The sequence below is a fragment of the Rhinatrema bivittatum genome, chromosome 13 (genome assembly GCF_901001135.1).
Source record: "Rhinatrema bivittatum chromosome 13, aRhiBiv1.1, whole genome shotgun sequence".
Classification (NCBI taxonomy): domain Eukaryota; kingdom Metazoa; phylum Chordata; class Amphibia; order Gymnophiona; family Rhinatrematidae; genus Rhinatrema; species Rhinatrema bivittatum.
This window is the reverse complement of record NC_042627.1, coordinates 57189566-57217216: the sequence shown is the minus strand read 5'-3', so window position 1 is coordinate 57217216 and position 27651 is coordinate 57189566. Positions and strand designations below refer to the sequence as shown.

The 27651-nt window shown below is 42.9% G+C and overlaps 1 protein-coding gene across 3 annotated transcripts in view; it reads right to left on the bottom strand.

The window, feature by feature from the left end:
• Positions 1-27651, bottom strand: part of SLC12A1 (solute carrier family 12 member 1) — a 122652-nt gene that overhangs the window by 94550 nt on the left and 451 nt on the right. For all 3 annotated transcript variants that reach the window (XM_029575062.1, XM_029575061.1, XM_029575060.1), the window contains exons 2-4: positions 24281-24868; positions 5723-5848; positions 4516-4591 (exon numbers count right to left, since the gene is read on the bottom strand). In XM_029575062.1, coding sequence (XP_029430922.1) covers positions 4516-4591; positions 5723-5848; positions 24281-24694 — 616 coding nt within the window. In that variant the 5' untranslated portion in view covers positions 24695-24868. The remainder of the gene's footprint in view (positions 1-4515; positions 4592-5722; positions 5849-24280; positions 24869-27651) is intronic.

Below are 27651 nucleotides of genomic sequence, written 5' to 3'. Positions count from 1 at the left end.
AAAAAAAACCCTTCCAACACCTCTGGAAATTCAAACCAAAAAACAAATGCAGGACGAGAATCTAAAATAGAGAGGACGTAGACACTAAAGGACTTAACCATACCCAGCTTCAACAAGGGATAGGAAAAGAAAACAAAAAGGTCTGCAAATTAGGGGGAAAACGTTAGCAACCCGGGCAGTTGCAAAGTATGTGGGTGCTTTTAACGCATGTATTTTGTAACTCATTTGAAAAGGGAAACTACCTGCATTGGTTCCCTTCGAAAATGAGCTAGCATCAAGTGTAAGCACTGTATGGGCCGCCCGCTTTGCACCTGCCATTTCAGCAGGTATCGGGGGTAGGGAGGGAAATAGTGCCCATGCTTCCCCCTCTAACTGGGTAAAATAATTCTGAAAACTGAAAACTCAAATTTAAGCAAAAAAAAAAAAAGCAACAAACAGTAAAACAGAATGGCAAATAATGTATATAATGCATATAATGTAAATCATGATGTAATGATACTGCTTTGAAAATTAATTTTGAATACATAATTATCACGCTAGTTAAAGATGATAAAAATGGTTAAAAGTGGCTCCCATTTCAGGGAACCATTAGATAAAATGATCAGTTAAAAATGGATTCCCGCCTCAGGCTCTTCTCACACCTTTGAATTAAGTAATACTTCTTAATGATTTTAATAAGTTACCAAACTGGCCCTTAAAAAACTAATGGTGTGAAACACCCCTGAGCAAAGACGTGGCAATATTACAATACAGACTAACCATGAAAACCCCATCACCCACTCCCGCCCCTGCCGCTGTAAGACTTCATTCGATATGCATCATAAAGTTGGCATGCCTTCTTTAGTCAGGTCCGTTGCTGGTGCAGAACAGGCTGACTTGTGTTAAAGAACAATGCTAAGTTGCACCATTTTGGAAGCAAAGAATATAAATAACTCTTTCTTACACTATGATTTAAAAAGTGTCAGGTGAGGACATCATCCTTTTATGTAAGTTTGGGCACCGCCTACAAGGTGATGAAGCAGGCTAGAAGGACCTCATAGAGCTTTTCTTCGCTAGAGGAGTGGCCCCCATGCTTATTGAGCCACTGAGAGTGGAGGCAGGGGTGAGCATCCTGGGGCATATCATGCATCTTAAGTAGTCTAGTAGGAAGGGGACATTTTCCACTCCATACAAGCACCTGGAAGGTATGCAGGATATATTTGTTGCTGAAATTTTTTAGGTCTGGTGGGGTGAACGGATATGCCAACTCTACAGGAAGTCTAAAAAGGTTATAGATAAAAAAAATGGCCACCAATGATGAATTCCTTACCTTTTTGATACGGTATAGGTGAAATGGGGCTAATACATAACAGTTGCATATGGACCAAGCAAATCAATGGTCTTTGTTGGGAACCATTAAACCAAATGATCTGACTATGTAACTTGAAATTAGCTGATTACTGTCTTAGAGGGTCATTTATCAAAATGTGTTAGGGCATTATCTCAGGCGTTAGGGTCCTAACGCCCACAATAACGGCATAATCTGTGGAGGCTTACTTGTATTTGAATTTTTTATATCACTGTAAGAGGGGGCATTATGAACTTGGGGTGAGGTTTGTGGGGTGGGGTGGGTTCTGGGGGGCAATTTTAAATGCACAGTCATACGTACAAACAGAACAGTTACCACAAGTGAAGATTTAATGTGATTTAGAGTGATGAAAGGTAAAAGAAAAGTAGATTTGTAATATGTCCCTGCCCTGTCACCCCCCCCCCTGCTTACCTCCCCATGTTTCCTCCTTCCACAGGATATATTATGTTAATAATTGCCTAGGATAAATCTCCAGCCGAACTCAACAATCTGTTTATGTCTCGCTACTCTATTGTTTTTTGTTGACTAATTTATCACTCTCCAGTTGTAATCGTTTAAAATCTTTCCTGTCTTCCATCGCCCATGTTTATGCTCCCTGTTTAATGTAACTTTACCTTCTATATAGTTGTTAATTGGTTTCCCCCAGTTCCATTGTAAACCGGTACGATAAGACCTGGTCTTGAGTATTGGTATAGTAAAAGAATTTAAATAAATAAATAAATAAATAAATAAATAATGCTCTCTCAACCTAGCTTAATGCTCTCTCTACCTAGCTGCAATCAAGGTAGGTAGAGAGTAAAAGTGTACAAATCTACTCCTCTTTTACCTTTCATCCCTCCGAATCACATTAAATCTTCACTGATGGTATTAACTGTTCTGTTTGTACGTATGACTGTTCATGTAAAACTGCCCCTCAGAACCCACTCCATTGCCCACAAACATCATCCCGAATTACTAGTGGCCCCTCTTACAGCAGTATAAATGGTTAACTTTTTTGAGAGTCTCTCTCTCTCTCTCTTTTTTCCAAATTTGAGCTCAAGATGAGTTACAATTCAGGTACTGTAGTTATTTCCTATTTATTAATTAGGAAAGCTAAACTAAGACAATTAGATCTAAGAGAACAGTATAGAATTGAACTTTCAAATTATCATAATAGAACAAACTTGAGGGCAGTTTTTGTTTCTGCACTGGTTTCCAGATATTCCAATAAACTATAGCAATTCCACTTTATGAATGATTTTTCTATTTTGGAGGACTAGGGCTTGGCAGTACAGATTTATGGTTATTACAGCTCTGATTTTCAAAGCCATTTACATGCTTAAAACACAGTTTTATGTCATGGTATGCACACAAACTCACGCAAAGATACACCTGCTCTATCGAGGGCGTAACTTGTGCAGATGAATTTACGCACTGGGAGGATAACTTTCAAACACCTGTGTGCATAGTTTTACCATAGTATTTTATTACCTGCACGTATCATAAAATATGCATATCCTTACCCCGTAACATACATGTGTATGTGCAAATACTTGTAATGCACTGAGACCACATGTATCATTCCATTGACCATGAGGACTTTTCCTTCCTATTTTAAATATATACATACAAAATTAAAGTAGGATTTATTTGTGTAAGTCCCAATTTGCGAGCATGTTGGCAAATTTTATAACAAACGCACATGAAGGAAAGTACCATTTTGCCAATTAGTTCTAAAATTGACCCGTATTCAGTGTGTGTAAAAGTTATAGCTTGGTTTTGTGCAGATTTTTATGCAAACTGGAGAGAGGTGTTCCATGGGTTGGAATTTAAACATATGCGCATACTTTTCAATTTAAAAAAATATGGGGTAAATTTTCAAAATGTTGCATGTGTAAAAATGAGCATATATGCATATAAGTAGCATCTACTCGTGAAATCCATATGTTATGAATATTGAAAATACTCACACATGTTCATTTTCGTGCACAGCTAAACATGAGTGATAAAGGGGCAGTCTAGGAGCATTCTTGGGCAGGGCTAACAAATATGCAAGTTGCTATTTTCAAAGACACTTGCCTACATTTCCCAGCTTCCTTGTGAATTTTTACATCTGCTAATTATTTTGCGTAAGTGATATTAAAGGTGTTTATTGTGTGCTATTGGCTGGGTGGGAGGTCTGGGTGAACTGGAAGGAGTTCAGGCTGAACAGCCAGGAAGGTCTTGATGACCTGAGAAGGACTGGACAAACTGGTAGACTAATTGGCAAAATGGTACTTTCCTTCATGTGCGTTTGTTATAAAATTTGCCAACATGCTCGCAAATTGGGACTTACACAAATAAATCCTACTTTAATTTTGTATGTATATGTTTAAAATAGGAAGGAAAAGTCCTCATGGTCAATGGAATGATACATGTGGTCTCAGTGCATTACAAGTATTTGCACATACACATGTATGTTACGGGGTAAGGATATGCATATTTTATGATACGTGCAGGTAATAAAATACTATGGTAAAACTATGCACACAGGTGTTTGAAAGTTATCCTCCCAGTGCGTAAATTCATCTGCACAAGTTACGCCCTCGATAGAGCAGGTGTATCTTTGCGTGAGTTTGTGTGCATACCATGGCACTTACATGTGAATTTTCCAAGCAAACTTATGCACATGAGTTCATGTTGATAAAGCGAGGTACAGTCTGTACGTAAAGGTTAAACACAGACTCTACCCCCACTGCATACAGTTATAAAATTAACGTTCTTATGATTTTGCAACCACATGAAAATATGTAGTAAAATATAGTTAGATAAGCAATTTATATAACTTCTTAATGTGCAAGATTTCATACTTAGCTACTCTGAAATTGTGTAAAATGAATGAAAAGATCAAGACTGAGACTTGTCTAGAATGTTCAGATAAACTGCAAACTCTTTATCTCTGATATACTCAAAGTACTCTTCCTCTTTTCTCAGTTGGATCTATCAGGATGACACTGAATTTGTGGAGTTGCAGGATATTATCCCCACTATAAAATGCATTTTAAGGAGTGGTAAAAATCCACAAGAACATCTTAGAAGTTTGACATTTTTCTCAAGTCAATGAAATGCCCACATTTGGCCAAACCTGCTAATCAAACTACGAACAGTTTTTGACATGTATAAAGCATGCAGATAAATGGATACAGTACCTATCCCAGCTTGGCCTACAATCCAGGACAGTCGGATGAAAAGCATCACACCCCAGATGTTCAACATACATCTGACCTATGTTTAAAAAAACATGCAACATTATTATGGCATGGAAAACAGACGGTGGCCTACAATCATTTTCCCTCCAGATGCTTCTTCCTTTTCCTTGGATTTTCTGCACTGGGTTTATGGTGCTCTGCATGCTCATTTAGGGGGGTATTTTAAAAGGGTTATGTGTGTAATATACGCACATAACCCTGTTAAACCCACTCCTGCACGTGTTGAGCCTATTTTGCATAGGCCCGGAGACGCGCGCAAGTCCCAGGACGCGCGTATGTCCCGGGGCTTGAAAAAAGGGGCAGGGTGGGGCGATCTGGGGGCGGGGCCGGAGCCTCCAGGCACAGCAGCCATTTGCCGCTGTGCCCGGGATTGCGGGCCGGTCTTTGGCCAGCGCATGCAACCTACACCTGCCCAGAGGCAGGCGCAACTTATAAGATAAAGGTAAGGCGGGGGTTTTATGTAGGGCTGGGGGGCAGGTTAGGTAGGGGAAGGGAGGGGAAGTTGGGGGGGGGGCGGAAGGAAAGTTCCCTCTGAGGCCGCTCCGCTTTCGGAGCGGCCTCGGAGGGAAAAGAGGAAGGCTGCGCGGCTCGGCGCAGGCAAGTTGCACAATTGTGCACCCCCTTGCGCGCGCTGCCCCTGGATTTTATAACATGCGCGCGGCTGCGCATGCAAGTTATAAAATCGGGCGTACATTTGTGCGCACCGGGTTGCGTGCACAAATGTACGCCCTCGTGTACCTCTTAAAATCTGCCCCTTAGAGCTTTCTTGTGTTTTTCCACATTTTTTAATTCCTCTTTCCTTTCATTAGTCCCAGCCATCACATCAACAGTTCTCTGCCTAAGCAACATAAATTACACCTTCCCTTCAGAGCCAGGTACCAATGTGTTCTTAAGGCAGTCAGTAGTGATGGCTGGAGCTCCTTCCCAGGGGCTGTGAACGCTGCCTCTGCATCGTCCCACGCTCCTGTTAACCTGAGCGATTGGAAATGAGTTTGGGCATTGAAGCTACATCTTTAGAGGCTGCAGCTGGGCTAAGTCCTTTAGAGGCTGCAGCCTAAGTCTTTCGATAAAATCATTCTCGTAAAACATTTTATAGATCCAATTTCATCCTAAAGAGACTGGAGAATTGTTCAGAACTGCATCATACCAGCACACCCTTTATCCACCCAAACTTCACGAATCCCCCTTTCTCCTCTTCAGCTTTATTTTCTGTTTCTTCATCTCCTGGCATCCCATCTCCATTAGCGACAGATCCTGAATTCACTGCTATGTTCTACACATCCAACAAGAGAAAAAAAAATTATAATGTGTTACTGATGCACAAAATGCGAAGGAAAATTTCACCTTTTGAGTAAAGTCTGTGCATTAGTATGCTACATGAAATTGTTTTTCAGCAAACCATATAAACTCTGCTTGGTATGCACACTATGTGTATGGACTCGGAGCAGGCAACCTGCACAGAACATCAGTTACAAACCTAAAGAAGAAAGCAAGGGGGTACATAAGAAGTTGCCATTCTGGGTCAGACTGAGGATCCATCAAGCCCAGTATCCTGTTTCCAACAGTGGCCAATCCAGGTCACAAGTACCTGGCAAGTACCCAAACATTAAGTAGATCTCATGCTACTGATGCCAGTAATAGCCGTGACTATTCCCTAAGTCAACTTGATTAATAGCAGTTAATGAACTTCTCCTTCAGGAACGTATCCAAACCTTTTTAAAACCCAGCTGCACTAACTGCCTTAACATCATCCTCTGGCAACAAATTCCAGAGATTAATTGTGCGTTGAGTGAAAAAGAATTTAGTATGATTTGTTTTAAATGTGCTACTTGCAAACTTCATGGAATGTTTCCTAGTCCTTCTAATATCTGAACGAGCAAATAACCGATTCACATCTACCTGTTCCAGACCCCTCACAATTCCACAGATCTCCACCACATCCCCCCTCCCAGCCATCTCCCCTCCCCAGCCCCTCCCCACAAGGTAACTTGCAGAGAGTGGCACTTACAACCCTAAACACCTTGATGGGCAGACTGGATGAATCATTTTGGTGTTTATCAGAAAAAAAGCGGTGCATCAGGCAGGAGGTCTGTGCTGTCTCTCCTGCCTGTGAAGACCTGGGAACTCTAAAAGGATAAATGCACCGTCCAGCAGGATGCCTTAGGGACTCAGGGATAGTTAAGGGGGCTAGGAGGGCCATAGGGAGAGCTTTTGATACAGGGGATCTGATGCAGAGAGCAGGGATTTTGACTTGAGAAGGGTTGAGGACTTGGAAGAATGAGGATTTTGACTTGCGGCCTGATTTTTAATCCCCCACGCACGTAAAAAAACGGGGGTTACACACGTGGCCAGGCCTTGCGCGCACTGCGCACATCTCCAAAGGGGCCCAGCCACGCGCGTTACCCCTCTTACGCGCCGAAGTGCAGAGCTCAGATAAAAGGGCGGTCTTGGGGGGGCGGGGAGGGGCGGGCTGGAGGCGGCCGGTACAGCAGCCATTTGCCGCTGTACCGGGGAAGGCACCGCCGGCACGCACAAGTTCTACTGCTCCAACGGAGCAGTAAGCAATGAAATAACATTTTTAAAAAGTAGGGTAAAGGGTTTAGGGAGTGGGAAGCACAGGAGAAGAGGGAAGGAGTATGGGAGGGGGTAGGGAAGTTCTCTCCCAGTCTACTCCTTAATTGGAGCAGACTGGAAGGAAACTGGGAGAGGCCCATTCTCGTAGCTGCGCAAAATTTGCTAAAATCTACCCCCCTTGTGCACGCCGCCTGCACATAAGCGCGCGGATACACAATCTGCCAGTGCGCGCATGTTATAAAATTGGCGCGTCCATGTGCGCGCACCGGGTAGCGCGTGCACATGGACGCTCGCTCCCTTCTTTAAAAATCTACCCCTTGGTGAATCGCGACCATAGAAGAAGGGAGGGAGGGAGATGCCCTGGCAAGGGTTTCTTCTTTCAGGAGGAAGAATGGAGATGCCCTGGTGGGGACTTATTTTATAGTGGGAGTGAAAAAGGGATTTCTCCTCCTAAGCTGCCTGTTCACTTTGAGCCACTTAACATGCGGGATTTTGGGTCCTACTGTGCACAGTAGTTAATGCTAGGTCCTAGCAGGTATTAACTATCGGGCCGATACAGAAAAACCCGCGGGAGACCCGGCGAGCGCCCGCTCTCCCGGCGCGCCCCCAGGCCACTCTCCTGGGCGCGCGATTCAGTATTGGCCCGTATGCAAATGAGGGCCCGCGGTAAAAGGAGGTGCTAGGGACACTAGCACGTCCCTGGCGCCTCCTTTTTGACAAAAGGGCGGCTGTCAGCGGGTTTGACAGCCGACGCTCAATTTTACTGTCGTCGGTTCTCGAACCCGCTGACAGCCGGCTAAATTGAGCGTCCGTCTTCCAACCTGCGGGCTGTGGGCAGATGTAACAATTTTTTTTTATTTTTTATTTTTTTTTATTTTTGGGGAAATAGCACGTGGAAAATGCGCGGCCCACCCCCCCCCCCCGAAACTAATAGCGCCCGCAACATGTACACCCTCCGACTTAATGTAAATGTACATGTTGCGGGCGCTATTAGTTTCAGGGGGGTTAGCCACACATTTTCCATGCGCTATTACTGTATAAGGGGTAAAAATAGCGCGTTGAAAACGTGTGGCCAAACAGGGGCTAACAGTGCGCTCAGCCTGAGCACACTTTACTGCATCTGCCCGTATGGTTGCCAACTGGTCATGTTGATCCAGTCCTGGTTTTATCCCAATGCATGCTGGAACTTATTCTGATTTTCTTATTGCATTCCCTAAGAAAATCAAGACTATAAGTACTTGCATGCAGAGGAGTAAAACCAGGACAAGATCAACCTGTCCTAAAAATCTGGAGCCAGTTGGCTACCCTAGTATTAACTAGGAACTATTTTGTAAGCTCTCACTAAGCAATGAAGAGTTAGCATACCCTGCTAATTAGTGTGAGCTTTCTAACCCTTCGTTGCTTATGATGCCTCTTAGGACCCCTTTAACACGATCAGTAAAGCATCCAGCATAGTACGCTACTTTTAGCATGCTCAAGATGGCCTTACTGTGCATAATAAAGCTGACTGCATAGACCTGAATGTCTTGATAAGATATGTTTCCAAATATTTTGTTCTGAATCTGTAATTATATGGGAAGACATGCTTGTATTGATTCATTTTCCTTCAATAAAATATTAATCATTAAAAAGAAAAAAATAAACTGACATAGTGGATGAACGTAGAATGGTTGGTTACTCTAAATTACCCTGTCTAATAACAAATCAAAACCAATCAAGCTAGCTGCCTAATTTCCATGCAAGAAATTAATTTAAATAACAAAAAGTCAAAGTTTCAAAATGTTTATTATTAATTTATAGCAAGCTAATTCACTGCTTAGTTTGATTATTTATTATTCATTCTTATAATCAAATGTATCTTGAATTTCTCTGCACTGGCCTATTGTAAGATTAAACAATCATAATAATACTGAAAGAAATTGTACTAACTCAACGCACAATAAAGCTCTGGAATTTGTTGCCAGAGGATGTGGTTAGTGCAGTTAGTGTAGCTGGGTTCAAAAAAGGTTTGGATAAGTTCTTGGAGGAGAAGTCCATTAACTGCTATTAATTGCATCAGTAGCATGGGATCTTCTTAGTGTTTGGGTAATTGCCAGGTTCTAGTGGCCTGGTTTGGCCTCTGTTGGAGACAGGATGCTGGGCTTGATGGACCCGTGTTCTGACCCAGCATGGCAATTTCTTATGTTTTAATAGAACAGCTTTCAAGGATTGGTGAGGGTGCAGGCGCATGTGCACCCCACCAAGGAAGAGAACAGCTGTTCCAAAGACAGCACTGCTCTCACCTACACACCTAGCAGAGACTGTGGAGGGGTGGGGGAGGCGGATTTAGTGGCACAGGCTGGAAGGAAGATCAGCTATTGGTCTCCAGCCCATGCTCCTAGATGAAGAGACATGAGCAGTGCACATCAACGCCTACACGACAGTACTGGTGCCTAGATTATAATAGAATTCTGAGAGTATATTGACAATAGATGCAAAATAGTGCATAGTCCTATAAACTATCATCAACAATTGACTAGGGAACAAACAAATATAGCATTGACAACTTCCCTCCTCCTCTCCCCAGTCCCACCCCCGTTGTCTCACCTCCCTCCTAGCCAGACCCTCACTCTTTCCTTCTCCTTTCCTACCCCCCCAACCTGACCATAACATTCCCTTCTCCCCATCCCTCAAGCCTGAACCTAACACTCCCTCTTCCTCACCCCCCACAGTATGACCCAAGGCCTCTCTACTCCCCCACCAGCCTAACCCCAACGCTCTCTCCTCCTCCCATGTTTTACCCAAACACTCTCTCCTCTCCTCATCCCTCTCCATTCCCTTCCACAGTCTAACCCTAGCCCCCTCTCCTTTCCCCTCCTCAATCTGACCTCTCTTCTCCCCCCCCCCCCCAGTCTAACCCAGGTATTCTCTCTTTGCCCCTCTTCCCCAGGATGACCTCCCTAGTCCTACCAACTTCTGATCTGCACAGGTCACTGCATGTAGGCATTGATGTGCACTGCTCATGCCTCTTCCATGATCATCTGGGCTCATGGGCTGGAGACCAGTACCTGATCTTCCTTCCAGCCTGTGCCATTAAATTCCACCCCCCTCCCCCCGCTTCCCGTCTCTGCTAGGTATGTGGGTCTGTGGAACAGCGCATGCACCCCGACCAAGCCCTGAAAGACACCATCCGGTCGGTGTAATTGCATTATATATACACATATACATATTGATGATCATCAACATATGCATCGTTCTCCTCTCTTCTTTCCTACATGTTGCCCATGCACGTCGTCCCACAGGAGGCATACACGATAGGGAACCCCAGCGTGCACTTGTGCGCTGAACTACTTATGCGCTGACTTCATTTCATATACTCGCCCCGCCCAGGCCCTGCCCCTTTTTTACTTTTTAGGATTTGTGCGTAAGGTGGAGGATGCACACGTACTCGTGCTGGTTTTAAAATCCGCGCGCCACACCAAGGCACACAGGTACCTCCCGGCTTCGATGTGCGTAGGGGTTCTAAAATCTACCAGAGTATACATAAAGATGATAGTTGAGAAAAATAAAATTTATAACCGTCGGACAATATGATGAGGTTGAAATTTTAGGCACAGTGCAGTAACAACTGGTGGTAGGGCAGTCAGAAAATGCTTGATGACATTACAATGTGCTTTTACCGCACTGAGATTTCAACTAAGACAGCTAGAAAAACAGTAAAACAAGAATTGAGGATTGTCATTTATAATTTAGCAACAGAAATTCTTGTTTTTGGTCCGAATTTATGAGAAAAACTGAAATTCCAGGATTCTTTTAAAAGCAATGTACAATCTGGGGTAGTATTAAAGTTTTCAGTAGGATCTTAATTAGCTGTGGGTTGCATTTTTGGACTGTTTTGTTTATGATCCAAGTGGGTGGCATTAAATATCACTTAGAGCTTTCAATCTGATTCTTAGGATCCAGGCCACAAATTGCTATTTTAACATTGAAATTTCCATCATGATAAATCTTAATGTTGATGCCATGATGCTGGACGGTGATTAAAAACAATGGACGAGCAAATCAAAAATGACCTTAAGACCTATTGAAATCTAACTTATCAAAATAGTCATGGCTAAATTCAGTGATAATGGTAAAGCTTCATGTCACAATGTACTCAAGGGGACTATATTCAGACGCTAACTGGCTACACGAGTTAGCCAGTTAAACTTATCCTGCTAACTTGGCTGAGATATTTAGCCATGTAGTCACATCACTTATATCTTATAGTTAGCCGGATAAGTTTATCCAGCTAACTTTAGGACAGCCAAATAGCAGTCTTACACTTATCTGGCTAGCTAAGACAGATAATGCTGAATATTGACATTTATCCGAGTAATTGCCTGATTCACTAAGGCTTTTCTCCGATTCTCAGGCCAATACAGTACAGTGCACTGAGCCAAGTGTACCGTTTAGCACGCGATTGGCTGTGTGTTTTCGACGCGCGTCTATTACCCCTTATACAGTAAGGTGTTTAGCACGTCGAAAACGCGCAGACACCCCCCCCCCCCGAAAACTAGTAGCACTCATCACATGCAAATGTATGTTGATAAGGCTATTGAAAGTAAAATATGCGGCCAAGCCACACATTTTACACTCAGAAATTAACGCCTGCCTGGTAAAGTATACAGAAAAGCAGAAAATACTAGCTATATTAAATCGAAGAAACCAAAAATTTAAAAAAATCTACCTGCCAGTCAGTGGTTAGAAAAATGGACGCTCAGTTTTACTGGTGTCTGTTTTCCTAACCCGTGGCTGTCAGCGGATTCGGAAACCATTGCTAGTAAAATAGAGCGTCGGTTATCGGAACCCGCTGACAGCCACCTCTATGCTAATAAGGAGGCGCTAGGGATGAGCTATTGTCCCTAGCACCTCCTTATTAGCGAGACCCCTCATTCAAATAGAGAATTGCACACCCAGGAGAGGTGCTGGGCGTGTGTCGGGAGAGCGTCAGGAGAGCGGGCAACTCAACACGGAGCGTCCGCTCTCCCACGTTTCCTACTGTATCGGCCTGTCTGTGTTTATGGGAAAATACCTAGATGAATGAAGCCCTTCATAAGTTAGCTGGACAAGTGGTTCCACCCTGTTACGCCTTGCCCTGACTCTCATTTAGAGGTGAATTTTCAATATGTTCTGCAAGTAAAAATGACTACATTTTTTTTAATTTAAAAATTATTTCTATAAGCTTCCCAAGTCTAATGTCAAAATACATATTTAAAATACATAATCAAAACATAAACAAAATAAAAGCTTGCATGACAAAAACAGTCTATGTTTCCATCTGACTCGGCCACATATATAACAATGTTTTTATATTATGTACTGACTTGTTAACTTCATCAGATATTTATTTCAAGTTCTATTTGACTCAGCTTTATTTATAATAATGTTCTTATGCTATGTACTGACTTGTCCTTATTTGTTCTGGCATGGGGCTCCCGAGAACTGGACTGGCTACTGAGAAAGCACACTCTCGGGTTTCTCCCAGGTGAGCTTGAAGGCCTGTCAGTATTTCTAGTAATCTCTTATTTTGAGATCATACTGCACGTGATGGAGTATATACTCACAACAGTGCACCTAGCCAGGGAACTTTAATATTGTTTATTACGGTAATTTAGTTTCGTATTTTCTTCTGGCTTGAATGGGAAGCCAATGAAGAGAAGCTAGTACTGGAGTTAAATGATCATATTTTCCATGTCCAGTTATTGCACGGGCAGCTGAATTTTGCAAATATTGTAGCACTCTAAGGCAGTAACTTTTAAACAGGCGCAAGGGTGCACATGTGCACACATTCATTGGCCCACTGCCAGGGGCGTGTCCATTTTATAACACATGCACACATGTTATAAAACAGCCTGGACGCATGTACATTTAGGGGCAGATTTTCAAAGGGTTACGCACGTAAGATACGCACGTAACCACCAAAAAGCTGCACCTTCCACCCCCTGCGCGCGCCGAGCCTATCTTGCATAGGCTCAGCGGTGCGCACAAGCCCCAGGACGCGCGTAAGTCCCGGGGCTTTCCTGGGGGGCGTGTCGGGGGCGTGTCGCAGCCGACGTGTCATCGGGGGCATTCCGGGGCGGGACCGCGGGCATGGTTCTGGCCCAGGGGCGTTCCGGGGGTGTGGCCGCGGCCTTCAGACCAGCCCCTGGACCGGAACATGGCGCGACGGCAGCTGGCCGGCGCGCGCAAGTTACTCCTGCCTCGGGCAGACGTAACTTGTAAAATAAAGGTAGGGGGGGATTAGTTAGGGCTGGGAGGTGGGTTAGATAGGGGAAGGAAGGGGAAGGAAGGGGAAGGTGGGGGGGACCGGAAGGAAAGTTCCCTCCGAGGTCGTTACGATTTCAGAGCAGCCTGGGAGGGAACGGAGGATGGCTGCGCAGCTCGGCGTACGCAGGCTGCCAATTTTGCGCAGCCTTGCGCGCACCGACCCTGTATTTTATAACATGCGTGCGACAGCGCGCGCATGTTTTAAAATCGGGAGTAGATTTGTTCGCGCCGGGTTGCGCGAACAAATCTACTCCTGCGCGCACCTTTTAAAATCTACCCCTTAGTATTTTTACATTTTTAATTTTCCGCTTTTCGGCACGTCAAAGCGGATTACATTCAGGTGCTGCACTCAATTTTAAATGGACACGCACATGTGCGTGCAAATCCTGTATCTACCGCACAAATGGGTACATTTTACAAGGGACGTGCACCGATGCCATTTGCTGTTTTCCCAGTTTGCCCTGTTAAGGGATAGGACTTCCAAAACCCCCTAGTTAATAGCCTCCCTTCCCCCCTGTGCAGTGGCGTAGCCAGAATTGATTTTTTGGGTGGGTACAAGGTTAACATGGGTGGGCTGTAGGCATGCAGGTCTACTAGTTGTTTTTTTACTGATAAATAATGCCAAATTATGCAGCATAGCATTCACATCTACGCCTAAGTATGAGGTTTACTTAATGATACAAACATAATTCACGGTGATTTGTGGTACTTTAGCCTTCTTATTATTACGATTTTATACACGGCTCCTACCTGTCCATAAATTTTGAGAGAGCGGTTGTGTTGCTTATATTTAAATTGCTAACATCTCAAAATATAGATATATATTTTTACCTTTGTTGTCTGATCTTTGTATTTTTCTAATCAGTTGGTCCTGGTCTCTTTTTCCCATTTTTTCCCTTATAGCTCATTTCCTAATTCCTCTTCAGTGTCTTTCTTCTAATACTGTCTTCTTCCCTTCCACACACACACACACACACACATACACGCTTTCTCTCACAGACTCCCTCTCACACACTCAAGCTCTCACTCTCATATGCTCTCCCCCCCCCACCCCCCCACAAGCTCACATTCAAGTTCTCACTTTCTCACCCCTCCCCAGGCTTATATTCTTATGCACACACAGACGCACATCCAGGCACCCATTCTCACCCACACACATAAACCCAGACTCCCATTCTCACCCACAAACCCATGCTCCCAGTCTCACCCACACATATTCAAGCTCCCATTCTCATCCATACATATACACATTTAAGGTACTATTCTCACCCACACATACACACATTCAAGCACCCATTCTTATCCACATATTCAAGCTTCCATTCTCACCCACCCACACAAACCCAGCTCTCATTCTCACCCATATATACACACATTCAAGCTCCCATTCTCACCCACCCACAAACCCAGGCTCCCATTCTCACCCACACATACACACATTCAAGCTCCCATTCACCCACATATTCAAGCTTCCATTCTCACCCACATACACACTCCAGTTTTCACCCACACACACTCCCATTCTCATCCACACATACACATTCAAGCACGTGCACAGCTTCCGCTTTCTCCCCCAGAGCAGGAAGATCAGCTGCCTCTCCTGCTGCCACCGGCCTCCTGCTATCTTCGAGCGTCGGGCCTTACTGCCCGCCGAACTTCCTGTCGGGGGGGGGGGAGCGGAAGCGCAGCGCACAACGTCCACTTCCTCCCTCCCCCCCCCCCCAAGCAGGAAGATCGGCGGACCATACGGCCCGACGCCCGAAGAAGATAGCAGGAGGCCGGTGGCAGCAGGAGAGGCAGCTGATCTTCCTGCTCTGGGGGAGAAAGCGGAAGCTGTGGGCAGTGCTTCCGCTCCCCCAAACAGGAAGTTCGGCGGGCCGTTTGACCCGAAGATAGCAGGAGAACGGGTGGCAGCAGGAGAGGCAGCTGATCTTCCTGCATTGGGGGGGAGGAAGCGGAAGCTGCGCGCGGCGCTTCCGCTCCCTTCCCCTCAACAGGAAGACCGGTTGGCCATACGGCCGCAGCAGCGCTTCCCCCATGTGTGCCGTGATGGCGCGCGAGGCGTGGGTTCTCTTGTTCGCTGTCGCGGGGATGGGATCCCGCGACAGCCTTGCAGTTCCGGTGCCAGTTGGGTGGGCCTGGGTCTAAGTTGGGTGGGCACCTGCCCACTCAGGCCCACCCGTGGCTACGCCACTGCCCCTGTGAGCCCCAACCTTTAAACCCCGCTGACTTTCCTAAATTCTTTTGTTTTTGAACTTACATATCATCCATAGCAGAAGTAAAGCTATGCAGCAGGCGCCAGTGCACAGAAGGATTTATGTGCTCATCTCTTGGCCCTGCTCCAGCATGCCCATGCCCCGCCCCTATTGCAAAACTTTATTTATGCACATAATGGAAGGTACGTGAGTCCTCGGGTGGCTTTTAAAATTCACTCGGCGTGCACCGGCCTGACTTGTGCGCGTATCTCCTGGTTTTGGCGCGTGCCAGACCTTTAAAATTCACCTCTAAGTGTACCATTTGGAACACCCAATAAAAGGAGGTTACAGTGGTTCCGCCCTGGAACGCCCCGTCCCGCTTCTCGCTTAAGAGGTGAATGTTCAAAATGTGTAAAAATTTGCATGTATGCATATAAGTAGCATCTACTCCCGGAATCCCTATTTTATAAATATTGAAAATACACGCGTATTTTCATTTTTGCACACACCTATACGTGCGTAATAAAGGGGCAGTCTAGGAGCATTCCTGGGCAAGGCTAACATGCGAGCGAGTTGTTATTTTGAAATACACTTACGTGTGTACATTTGCCAGCTTACGTGTGCATTTTTGCACCTGCTAATTATCTTGCATAAGTGATATTAAAGGTGTTTAATATGTACTATTGGCTGGGTGGGAGGTCTGGATGAGCTAGGGGAATTTAGGATGAAGAACCAGGAAGGTCTCAATGACTTAGCAAAGGACTGGAAGAACTGGTGAACTTTTGGTAAACAAGTTAATTTTATTTACACACGCATGTTTTAAAATTGGCTGACTTGAGCACATAAATTGGGACTTATGCAAATAAGTCCTACTTTTACTTTCACGTGGAAAACATATATGCATATATTTTTAAAACAGATGGGAAAAGTACGTGTGTTCAATGCATTGATGAATGGGGGTTTCAATGCATTGCATGTATTCACAAGTAAGCCTACTTGCTCATGTGAATCGGTTATTTACTCTTTCGGATAGTAGAAAGACTAGGGGGCACTCCATGAAGTTATTTACTCTTTCGGATAGTAGAAAGACTAGGGGGCACTCCATGAAGTTAGCATGGGGCACATTGAAAACTAATCGGAGAAAGTTCTTTTTTACTCAACGCACAATTAAACTCTGGAATTTGTTGCCAGAGCATGTGGTTAGTGCAGTTAGTATAGCTGTGTTTAAAAAAGGATTGGATAAGTTCTTGGAGGAGAAGTCCATTACCTGCTATTAAGTTCACTTAGAGAATAGCCACTGCCATTAGCAATGGTAACATGGAATAGGCTTAGTTTTTGGGTACTTGCCAGGTTCTTGTGGCCTGGTTTGGCCTCTGTTGGAAACAGGATGCTGGGCTTGATGGACCCTTGGTCTGATCCAGTATGGCATTTTCTTATGTTCTTATGTTCTTATGTATGTGGCATGGTAGAGATATGCGCATCTTATAAAACGCATTCATATCATATGCACGGGTTATAAAATACTTGTGTAGGTTCTGCTCGTGGCCATATATGCATGATTATGCCACCAGGGGCATTTGAGTTAACCTCTAAGCCGGCTAGCTCTTTAGCCATACAAAAAGTTAGTCTGCTAAGTGACAATCGCTAACCACGCCTGGATATTCAAACAATGCCACTTAGCTGGATAAGTCCGAACTAGAATGGCTAAATGATGCTGAATGTTGAGCCCTGGATGTTTATTAATATTTCATGACTGAATACACAGCTTTTCATATGTTATCACTTACCTATCTTAACAGGAAACAAGTGCTACCCGGCGCACACTAATGTATGCCCAATTTTATAACATGCGTGTGCAGCCGCGCGCATGTTATAAAATCAGGGGTCAGCGCGCACAAGGGGGTGCACACTAGTGCACCTTGCACATGGCAAGCCCTCGGGGAGACCAGCTGGCTTTCCCCCCCCCACCTTCCCCTCCCTTCCCCTACCTGTCCCACCCCCCCAAAAAAACCCCGTACCTTTATCTCAGAAGTTGGCAGGCGTAACTTGCACGCACCGGCCAACTGCCAGCGCGTGATCCACCGGCACAGCAGCCATTCAGAGGCCTCTGGTCACGCCCCCACCCCTGGACCGCCCGCGCCCCGCCCCTTTTTGCAAGCACCGGGACTTACACGTGTCTCGGCGCTTTACTTGCGTCGCTGGGCCTTTTGAAAATAGGCCCAGCACGTGTAACCCCCCCCTACGCACGTAAATCCACCTGGATTTAAGCGTGTAAGCCTTTTAAAATCTGCCCCAATATCTTTTGCTCTTATTTTGTGTTATCTATGTTTTTTTAGTAACAGTAAAAAAGAGTTGACAGCTCATCAGCCTCTTTAGATGAATGGGGGAAGAGCTGACATCACTGATTTAGCTTGCTGTTGCCAGTTAGAAGTGTTCATTTAATTTTATTTTTCATTATAGTGTACTTACACCATTGAGGTAGATTTTAAAGGTGCAAATTGTGGGCCACACATGAGCAATGCAGATTTTAAGAAGCTGAGAAGTACAAGCGCACATACTCGTGCGTGTGTCAAAAAGAAGGAGATGGAACATGGGCGGGGCAAAGAATTATGCGCATAAGTCTGTATTTAAAAAAAAAAACTGACCATGGCTCGCGTTGTAGGTCCTGATGAAGAGCAAATCTGGAGATCTCGAGCTTTAGGGCTTTTAGCATAGCGTGAGAGTTCGGGGTCAAGTTTGGGGTTTGCAGAATGAAGAGCCAAACAGGTCTTCGAGACCTCAGTATCGACTGGGCAAACTGGTGGACTAATTAGAAAAACTGTTTTTTCCATTATGCGAGCATGCTTTTAAAATCCACCTGCATAGACATGTAAAAGCCGCTAAAGTCCTAGCCAAAATATGCGCGGGACATTTGAACGAGCCTCATAGGCGCAGGATAGTTATTTTAAATGGTTTGCACGTACTTGCACGCATGAAATAAAATTTCAGCGTATCTCCACTCGCATGACATTACCGGGGTTTATGGGCGCACACACGTTCCTTTTAAAATTACCCTGATGTAGTGCAAAATAAAATGAAAAAAAAAAAAAAAAGAAAAAATTTTGTTTTTGTGTAGTTCTGGATTGCTAACGACACAAAACCAAACAGATTTTGTTGTTTCCATATCTTTTCCAACAACAGTACATCCCTGCTGTAAGCACAAATACAGTGGCGAGGCTCAGCAGCTGGGAAGCTTGCGTTCATCTTGTTGAGTCCACAGCTTATTCCTCACCCAGGCCATTTTAATGGCAACATTCAGCTTTGTGGCACCCATAGACCTCTTCTTATGTTCAGTACAGTTTTTTCACAAAAGAAATCATTTTCTAATTAGTTTAATTTTTTTACGAGCTGATTGTTGGTAGCAGAATGTGACATGGTTCAGGAAGCCTATGTTTCAGAAGGAGAAAAGCAGGATGTACGGTCAAATGTATCTGGACTACCAAAATATAGCAGCTTAAGAAAAGACTAAATACGTTTGTAACAATGGCAAGTGCTTTCTATGGGATAAGTATTTGTTTTTGGCCTCTGTTGGTCTACGGCGCCATCAGCCTTCATTCCTAACTACACAGGGTGACGAGCGAGTGTGCTTATTCTTGTTTCTTTCTCTTCTGACCTGGGACTCAAAATCTCAAAGGCAAAAAACAAAAGGTTTAGTCATTGCCACCTGAAACCAGTTGTTTCCTACATACTTTAAATGAATGTGTTCTTTCACACTCCATTATCATAAATTAAAGTGCCTAACTTCCATAAATGCACTATAAATTTCTGTGCTGTAGGGAATGGTTATTCATTACCTGTGCTAACCTTTCACTGAGTGTTTTGATCAGGTGTGAGTGAAATGCCATTTCAAAAGACCATCAAAGCAGATGTTGAAACTCAACTTATATTTTTCACTTGTTCCCAGTACACTTTACTTTATATTTCATGCAACTATCAGAACAGAATTCTAGGTGTGGTGAAGGATTTTTGTGTGTATTGTACTAATGTGGTCTGGTCTATTCGAGTATGACAGAAAAAATTGTCTCAGAATGCAAACAAGTTACTGAAAAGACATATTTTTACCCACTGGGGTAACATATCCCTCAAATAACATGTCCTATATAACCTAAACCCTCTCTCGATGTACCCCCTCTCTTCACTCACCACCCCCCTTGTAAATACGCCTTGTAAATCCTCCTTGTAAATACCACCCTCATACCAGTTAATCATACTATATTTAGTATCCTGTTATTACATATTGTTATCTGTTCTTGGTAAAGCTTCTTGCTGAATTAATTTAACTGTAAACCGAGATGATGTTCTCAGCGTATCTCGGTATAAAAAACACTTAAATAAATAAATAAATAACATAAATAAATAACATGCAAAATGTGATGCAGAAACTCAGAATGGACAGGAAAAATATCGTTCAGTTTTTCTTGTCCCTACGCTGTCTTTCTCAAGCTTAGAAGTGTTCTTGGGTCAGTCTGGTGGCCATGCAGAACATCCCCAGATCGATCCCCGGGTCAGCTGGGGCTGGGGATGCTGCGGATCTACTCACCTAACTGTGGTCATTACTCAAGGGTGATACCTAATGGCCAGATTCAGGACCCATAATTGCCCTTCCGCATGGTCCCTGGCCCAGTACTGTCACCGCAAGGTTGGGAGTAGATAGAAAATAGGGGAAAACTCCCAGGTAGTTGCAAATGAAGGTTCACGGCACCAGGGTCCCGGTGCTGGTTCCAATGGAGCTAGAAACCCAAAGGAGCAGGAGGAAACACCCGGGTCAAAAATAAGAGAAATGTTCTTGACTCTTAAAATAAGACAAATAAACATGAGATGTTACTTGGCTCAGCTTAAGAGGTGAGAACTATTTGTTAAGCTTGCAAAGAACTTCAGAACATTATTTTTATAGCACTTTCATGGTAGCACTGAATATCTGAATGCTTGTTTCTTTCATGCAATATTGTTTTTTTCATAATATTTCTCGACTTGTTCTGAAAATGTAATTGTTAAGTTATCTCAACCATGGGTGGGATTGAAGATTTTGGTACCCAGAGTCAGGGTTTGAGAGTGGGAGTGGGGAGTCCCCTGGAGAGCAGAAAGGTGGAGCGGGCCCTTTCCCCCTCCACCCTCTCCTCTCTCTCCACACTAGCGTCCCTTTGACATGAACAGCGGGGGCAGGCTTTTCCTTGGTGCAGTTGCACTCCTCAGTGCCCTGGGTATTTGGCGCCCTTCAAAATTTGGTACCCAGGGCAATTTTTTATGTCTGTGGCTGGGCTTCATCTCATTGCTAAGTTTAGCTGTTGCTGGGGAATCCAGGATTATTTAGAGAGAACAAAGTCTCTTTAGTGGAGAAGACTGCAGGGAGGTAGTATATGCAGTTGGAGAAGTGAGGGTCAGATGAAGCAGGACCATGGTAGGCAGAGAGCTAGCACTCCAGGTGGGAGGAGCAGGGAGGGGTGTTTTATGTTGCCACTTAAGAGCCTTGGTTAAATGCCTACTGTGCATGTCCAGACTGATCCTGGTGCCTCAGGCGCATGGAACTGCTATCTGTAAAGGAACAGAGACTCGAATAATGTAAAGACACTGTTTGTTGCAAGTGCTTGGCCAGGCTGTTGTTACCAGGAAATCCAGTAGGTGTTTGGAGCAGGTCACCAGCAGCGACCTGTCACAACCATATCTGGTGTCCCATTTCAGTATCCAAAGATCACTTGGTCTTTTTGTAAACTGATCATAAAAGGAGTATAAACACACAAGGCCTGTCTCATAATGTTGCTATTTGACTATGTTAATACCAAAATGAAACTTAGGGCCTCATTTTCTAAAGTATCGCAGGCCTGCAATACTTTAGAAGATGAGGGGCGGGGGTCCGAAACGGGGGGCGGGCCTGCACTAGCCGGCAGCGATCGCACCGTCGCGGTGCGATCGCTGCCGATTTCGCACCCAATAGCGACACCATAGTGTGTCGCTATTGGGAGCGAAATAGGCAGCGAAAAGGCACCTACCTTTTCACTGTCCGCGGCGTCGGCTCAGAGTCGGCCCCGGTGACGCCCCGACTCCTCCTCTTCCGGGGCCGACTCCACCTCCATCCTGGTATCGCACGCGATAAGGGACTTTTCGCGTGCGAAAGGTCCCTTATCGCGTGCGAGCGGCTTGGAAAATGAGGCCCTTAATGTACATAATTGGGTGAACGCACATAGAAATTAGCATATACACACGTTAATGAGTATCTACTCGTGGACATGCTGTTTTATAATCCTCAAACATGCATGTGTATTTTTGCTTTCATCACACATATACACACATAAAAAGGGAGCAGTTTAGGGGCGATCCGGAGTGGGGGACAACATTTTGCACATAAGTTATTCACATTATTTTACACCTGCTAATTATCTTGTGTAAGTGATATTAAACCTGTTTATTTTGTACTATTGGCTGGGTGGAAGCCCTGGGTGAACTGGGTGGGAGTTGAGGCTGAAGAACCACGAGGATCTCAATGACATGGAGGACTTGGCGAGCTGGTGGAGTAATTGGTAAACTGGTCTTTTCACTTAAAGGCACCTATTTTAAAATATGCCGACTTTCGTGCATAAGTCAGGATTTACGCAATTGCCACTTTACTTTCATGTGTAAAATATACGTGCATATATTTTTTAAATTGGTAGGAAAAATACACGCGGTCAATCCATTGAAATATCCACTTTCAATGCATTTTATGTATTTGCATGTAAGTATACATACGCATGTATGTTGCAGGGTAAAAATATGTGTATTTTATACTACTTGTGTACGTGGTATGCGTGGGTTATAAAATACAATGGCCATGTACTTGTATATATGCCATCGCTTGCAACTGTTTGAAAGTGTTATCCTTCCTAGGTGTAAAACAAAGGCACAGAGAAGATATGGTGCCTCCATGTCACTTATTTTTGAAAACTCTCTCATTGACTATGTTTATTTTGGCTGACTCCTACTCCTTCAGATATGTCCATCCCCCAGCCTGAAGTTAGGAAAGATTATACAATAGTTTCTGGAAAGTCACAGCACTGTGCAATTGAATTCATTAATTTTTCACATAAATGAATTGCATGATGTACTATTTCTCCAACAATTAAGGAATGGAATTTTCCCTCAAAAACAAAATCTGTCCAAGAGAATTAAATGCTTCAAATTTAAGAGTTTGTTAAATTACACCACAGAACCCAAATGCTCCCAAAGGCTGTACATCTGAAAGTAAAAGAAAAAAAAAGAGAGAGAGAGACTCCAGAACTTAAAGGAAACATCCAAAATTGCTCAGCAAACCAATTAAAAATAAAATACATCTATTTAGAAAACTAAAGGCAACTCAAAGCAAACAAGGAAGCAAAGTGTCAGACCTTAGCATGGCATATCGTGGCAAGAGCTCAGATTGAGTTCTGCAATGGGCTTCCTTGCATCAGTACAGCCTTTTCTGGTGCATAAACCCCTTCTAAGCAGAAGATATATGCCAGCCAGAATGATTTATAAAAGGCTCATAAGAATAAAGGAATAAACTCTCTAGGTATAGTCATGATTTCATGGTTTAGAGTACTTGTAAGGATTCCTATTTAGTTTGAGCCTCATTATGCAGAGGAGAAATAATATTATGTACCCTACCTCTCACAGGTATACGGTACATAGGATGTAGGAGGCAATTTTCAAAGCCTTTTTCTCAGATGAAATGGTGCTTTTTCTCTGAAAATGGCCTGTTATACAATTGCCCGCCGGCTATGCCGGTAAACTTATATGCATAAGCTCTGAATATGCACAAGTTTACCTGGATTGAGTGGCGGCATTCCCGAGGGCAGAGTTTGTATTTACACACATACTTTTACTTTTTCACAAGTAGGTGCATACATTTTCTTGAACATTTTTCATGGTATAAGAACAGGTGTAATTCTGTGCAGGTAAATTTGGTGGGATAATTTTCAAAGTGGACTATGCACCTAAATATGCTTTGAAAACTGATGTAACTTACACTGTAGGTGGGCCGTTATAAAATTACTCCCATAATGACTAAAAGCTGGACATCTAGATGCATCAATCATATCAAGTTTATACTTCCTAAAATGCAAAATTTACATACAGATAGTTCTGCTTATGATACCTCCCATGCACAAAACTACAAACATATGGGTTAAGCAAAAGCCTGGTAGCTAGATTCATCATTCTCTATATTTATAGCAGAATGATGAGTCACGGTAAAAAAAAGGTGCCGGGGGGGGGGGGGGCGAAATTGTGCAGTCAGCCTCATTGTTGTGGTGTGTTTTTCGCCGGCCGCCATTGCGGCCGGGCCACACACTTTCAAACCCATAGTGTCACGGGAAAAGGTGATATTTCCCATGGTCCTGCCGGCGATAATGTGGAAAACATTATTGCCCGTAGCACTGCCGGGGCATAACCCTGCCCAAATCCCGCCCACACTCCTCCCCTTCCCCTCATTTCAATAATCCCGCCGCGATGCAGCTGTTATCGTGTGCGGTACATCATTATTGCACGCGATAAGGCCCTAATGCACACAATAAGGCTGCATCGCGTTTAGATAAATGACCCTGTTAGGAATGAGGCAGTTAATAAATTGAACATGTTGTAAGCTTCCTATTACTTACCTTTGAGAGCTGTTCATGAATATCTATCAAGCTGGGTCTGTTTTTTTTTATCCCGCTCATGCTGCCAGTATTTCGGTAATAGTCAATCTTAGGAACTGCGTCCATCGTGTTATGGCCAAATGTTTTCAGATAATATGTGTTATTAAGGGTGTCATAGGGATGAAAACTTCCATCAGTTTTGATAGTGTCCCCATTTTGAATGATGTTGTTAAATAACTCCCTATTTCCGGGCCTGAAACTAATTCTGAGCCTGTGTTCGTCATCAGCAAAAGAAGTTTCTTCGTATTGTGGAGGGTCTTTGTCCTCTTCACATGCTGCATTATCATGACCTTCATTAATGACATTGACCTGAAAACGAGTAGGACTACCTGGGCTTGCATCAAAAAATAAATTTGGACAGTTATTCAATGACATCTTCCTTTGAGCTGTAAGTTGATATTAGCTGCTGCTGTAGTTATTTTAACTTAATCTTGACTGAGATCTATTATTTGTTATGATGTGGCATTTAAAGTGTCATGATTCTTGATCTAGAAAGATTCAATGGAGATTTGCTTGAAGGTTTCAGCTCCAGCAGTCCTCTTGCGCAAGCTATGAAAAGGCAGAAAATATGATCCCAAATTATATGGAATTCACTTAAAAGAAATGTATGTTACATTCAAAAAAAGAATGAAAGTGGGGTTCAGTGGAAAGTAAGACTACCAGAACAAATGGGCCAGTACAGAACAGAGGCGTTCAGAACACCAGTAAAATGTAATAATACTCTGATGACGGCTTAGCAAAGTGAAATGTTCATTAGTATGGTGAATTTCATCTATGCCACGAATAGGATTTCAAGGCTTAAACATTTATGGAGTACTGCATCTCCTTATTTTATTTTTAAAGTTATATGAATACCCAAAGACAGGTTGGGTAGCCATTGATACTTTCCAAGAACAAGCACTCAGGGCCCCATTTTCTAAGGGGGTCACATCAAACAGGGTCGGTGCTAGATTTTTTGCTGCCCTGTGCAAACAATTACTGTGCTGCGCCTCCCCCCCCCCGATTCCTTCAGTCTCTGTCCTGGGCCCATCAAAAAAAAGCCCAGTTCTTGTAAGGAATTTAATTTTTAAAACTGATACTGTTCTCCAAATGGTCAAGGGAAGGGTATTAGGTACCCTAGGCAAACTTTACAACCTTACACACACACAATTCAATTATGCATTTATAACAGATTTTACATGAAAAAAGAACATTTAAAAGTACAGTCTTCTGAGGCAAAATATCACTTACAACCTGCATATCATATTTACATGCACTGCTATGGTGCCAACCAGAAAACTCTGCACAAAAGACACTTGGAACTCCTATGGAATTAGAGTTTTTGTAATGCGTGCTAAGCGTAGGCTTGGCCCTCAGAAAGCCACGAATAAACATAATTACCATTACAATATAATAAACCTCTCATACCAAAACAACCCTAACTGCTAGAATTCAAACAGTAACAAACTTATCTATGAAAAGGCTACACTGCACCAGGCCCTACAACACCAATACACCTTCTTTTAGGAAAACAGAACAAATCAGACTGCTATAGATCCCTAGATAAATTATATGGTAGCAGAATTCCTCACCTCAGTCACACATGGAGAACCCAGACACACCCTGACCAAATACAGACTAAAGAGACCAGAAAGTATAAATAGAAACATGCTGAGAACTGAACTAGAACCCACAACAAGCCAACCTCTCTATGCAGAGCAACAATGGAAAAACAGGAACCTTACCATTCTTCATAAAAAAATAAATAATAAAATCAAGAAATCATCAGTCGCAAATATTTTATTCATTGCAAAAGGTTAAATTGGCCAATAAGACTGATCTGACAGATTAATTTAGCATGTTGCAGGGAATAAATATCTGGCTGCAGAGCAGCTGCCCATAGTGTATGAACTGCTATTCACTATTTGTGCTAAAGGAATAAAAATGGGAGTAAAAAATCCCATAAAAATAAGGTCCCGCTGAATCTGCAACTGTTGAAAATGTGGCACAATTACAGAGAAAGGACTCTACACCTCAAAAAGGGTTGCCACGGAATTGGAGAAAATACATTCTACTTTACATGTACTAAATTTCCAGTGGAAATGTCCTTGGTACACTGTGAAACTGCTTATTTTAGTAATGGTTATAGTAAAATTTGTTTTGATTTACCAATTTTCAGAAAACCTTCAAAACAGAACACAATACTATTTTCACAGGGTAAGGAATTTACTTATTTTGCCAATGATCCTTTTTGAAGGGAAAAAAAAGTAACATAGCAAATGTTGCCAAATAAACACCAAAATGTTTCATTCAGTATGTTTGCCCAGCAAGCTGTTTAGGGTTATAATTGGCATGCAGAAATATTACAGCAACGTTACCTTGGTTCTTTATTTCCTACCACTAGCTACTAGAGAGCCTCTGTTTATCCCATATTCTTTTGAATTTTGTTTCCATTTCTAGTTTAATTAGAGTGGAGAATGAAGCACAAAAATTAATGTTCTGCCACACTATTGGTGTTTCTAAATGCAGTGGAAGTTTTCCACAACTTACGTTATCTGTGCAGAACTATGATCAAAGTTTATTAGTTTACTATTAGCTTAGGGCTCTTGTATTCCATAAGACATTTTCACTATTCACACAAAAAAGTGCAAGAAGGGTCTTATTTTTTTTTAAGTTTTATCCATATGCACAGAATGGAGGAAAACTTTAAATAAATTGAACCTCAGAAAAATATAACTTATTTATACAGGTAATAGTTTCTACAAACAGTTATAGAAAAAACTATATATTAAGCTCATGTAACAATATGGGCATCTTTAATAGTCATAAAAACAGGACTTCTCCTCTCATGTTCCAAATTTAAAAAATTCACTTGCAACAATTTACTAATAACTGGCACAGAAAAGTTGAACTTAGAAAAATTATGGAAAAACATTTTTAAAGTTCAAATCTATTAAGTGATAAAATGCTGTAGTAATGGTATAAATAATTGAAGAAAGGTGAATTTAACAGCAGTAACTAATGTATACTATGCAGCACTTAAAAACAAAACAAAACATGGGCTTGATTTATTAAGGCTTGTTCATATTTGCTGGGAACACCTATGTTAATTCAGGCCCACATCTTAGCAATAGTGGAGTCCAGTTAGACTAAAACTTGTCAAAAGGGTGCGTGCAATAAAAGAAAATATTTTTTCTACGAAAGAAAGCTAAGGCTTTTTCCTGTTGTAAAGCAGGTAAATATATTTAAATAATTAATCTCCACTTCCAAATAAAATTCTTATGCTGTAGCTATATTCCACCTATAACATTTTCCAAAATGTCATATATTAATTCATATACATCTTTTACAGA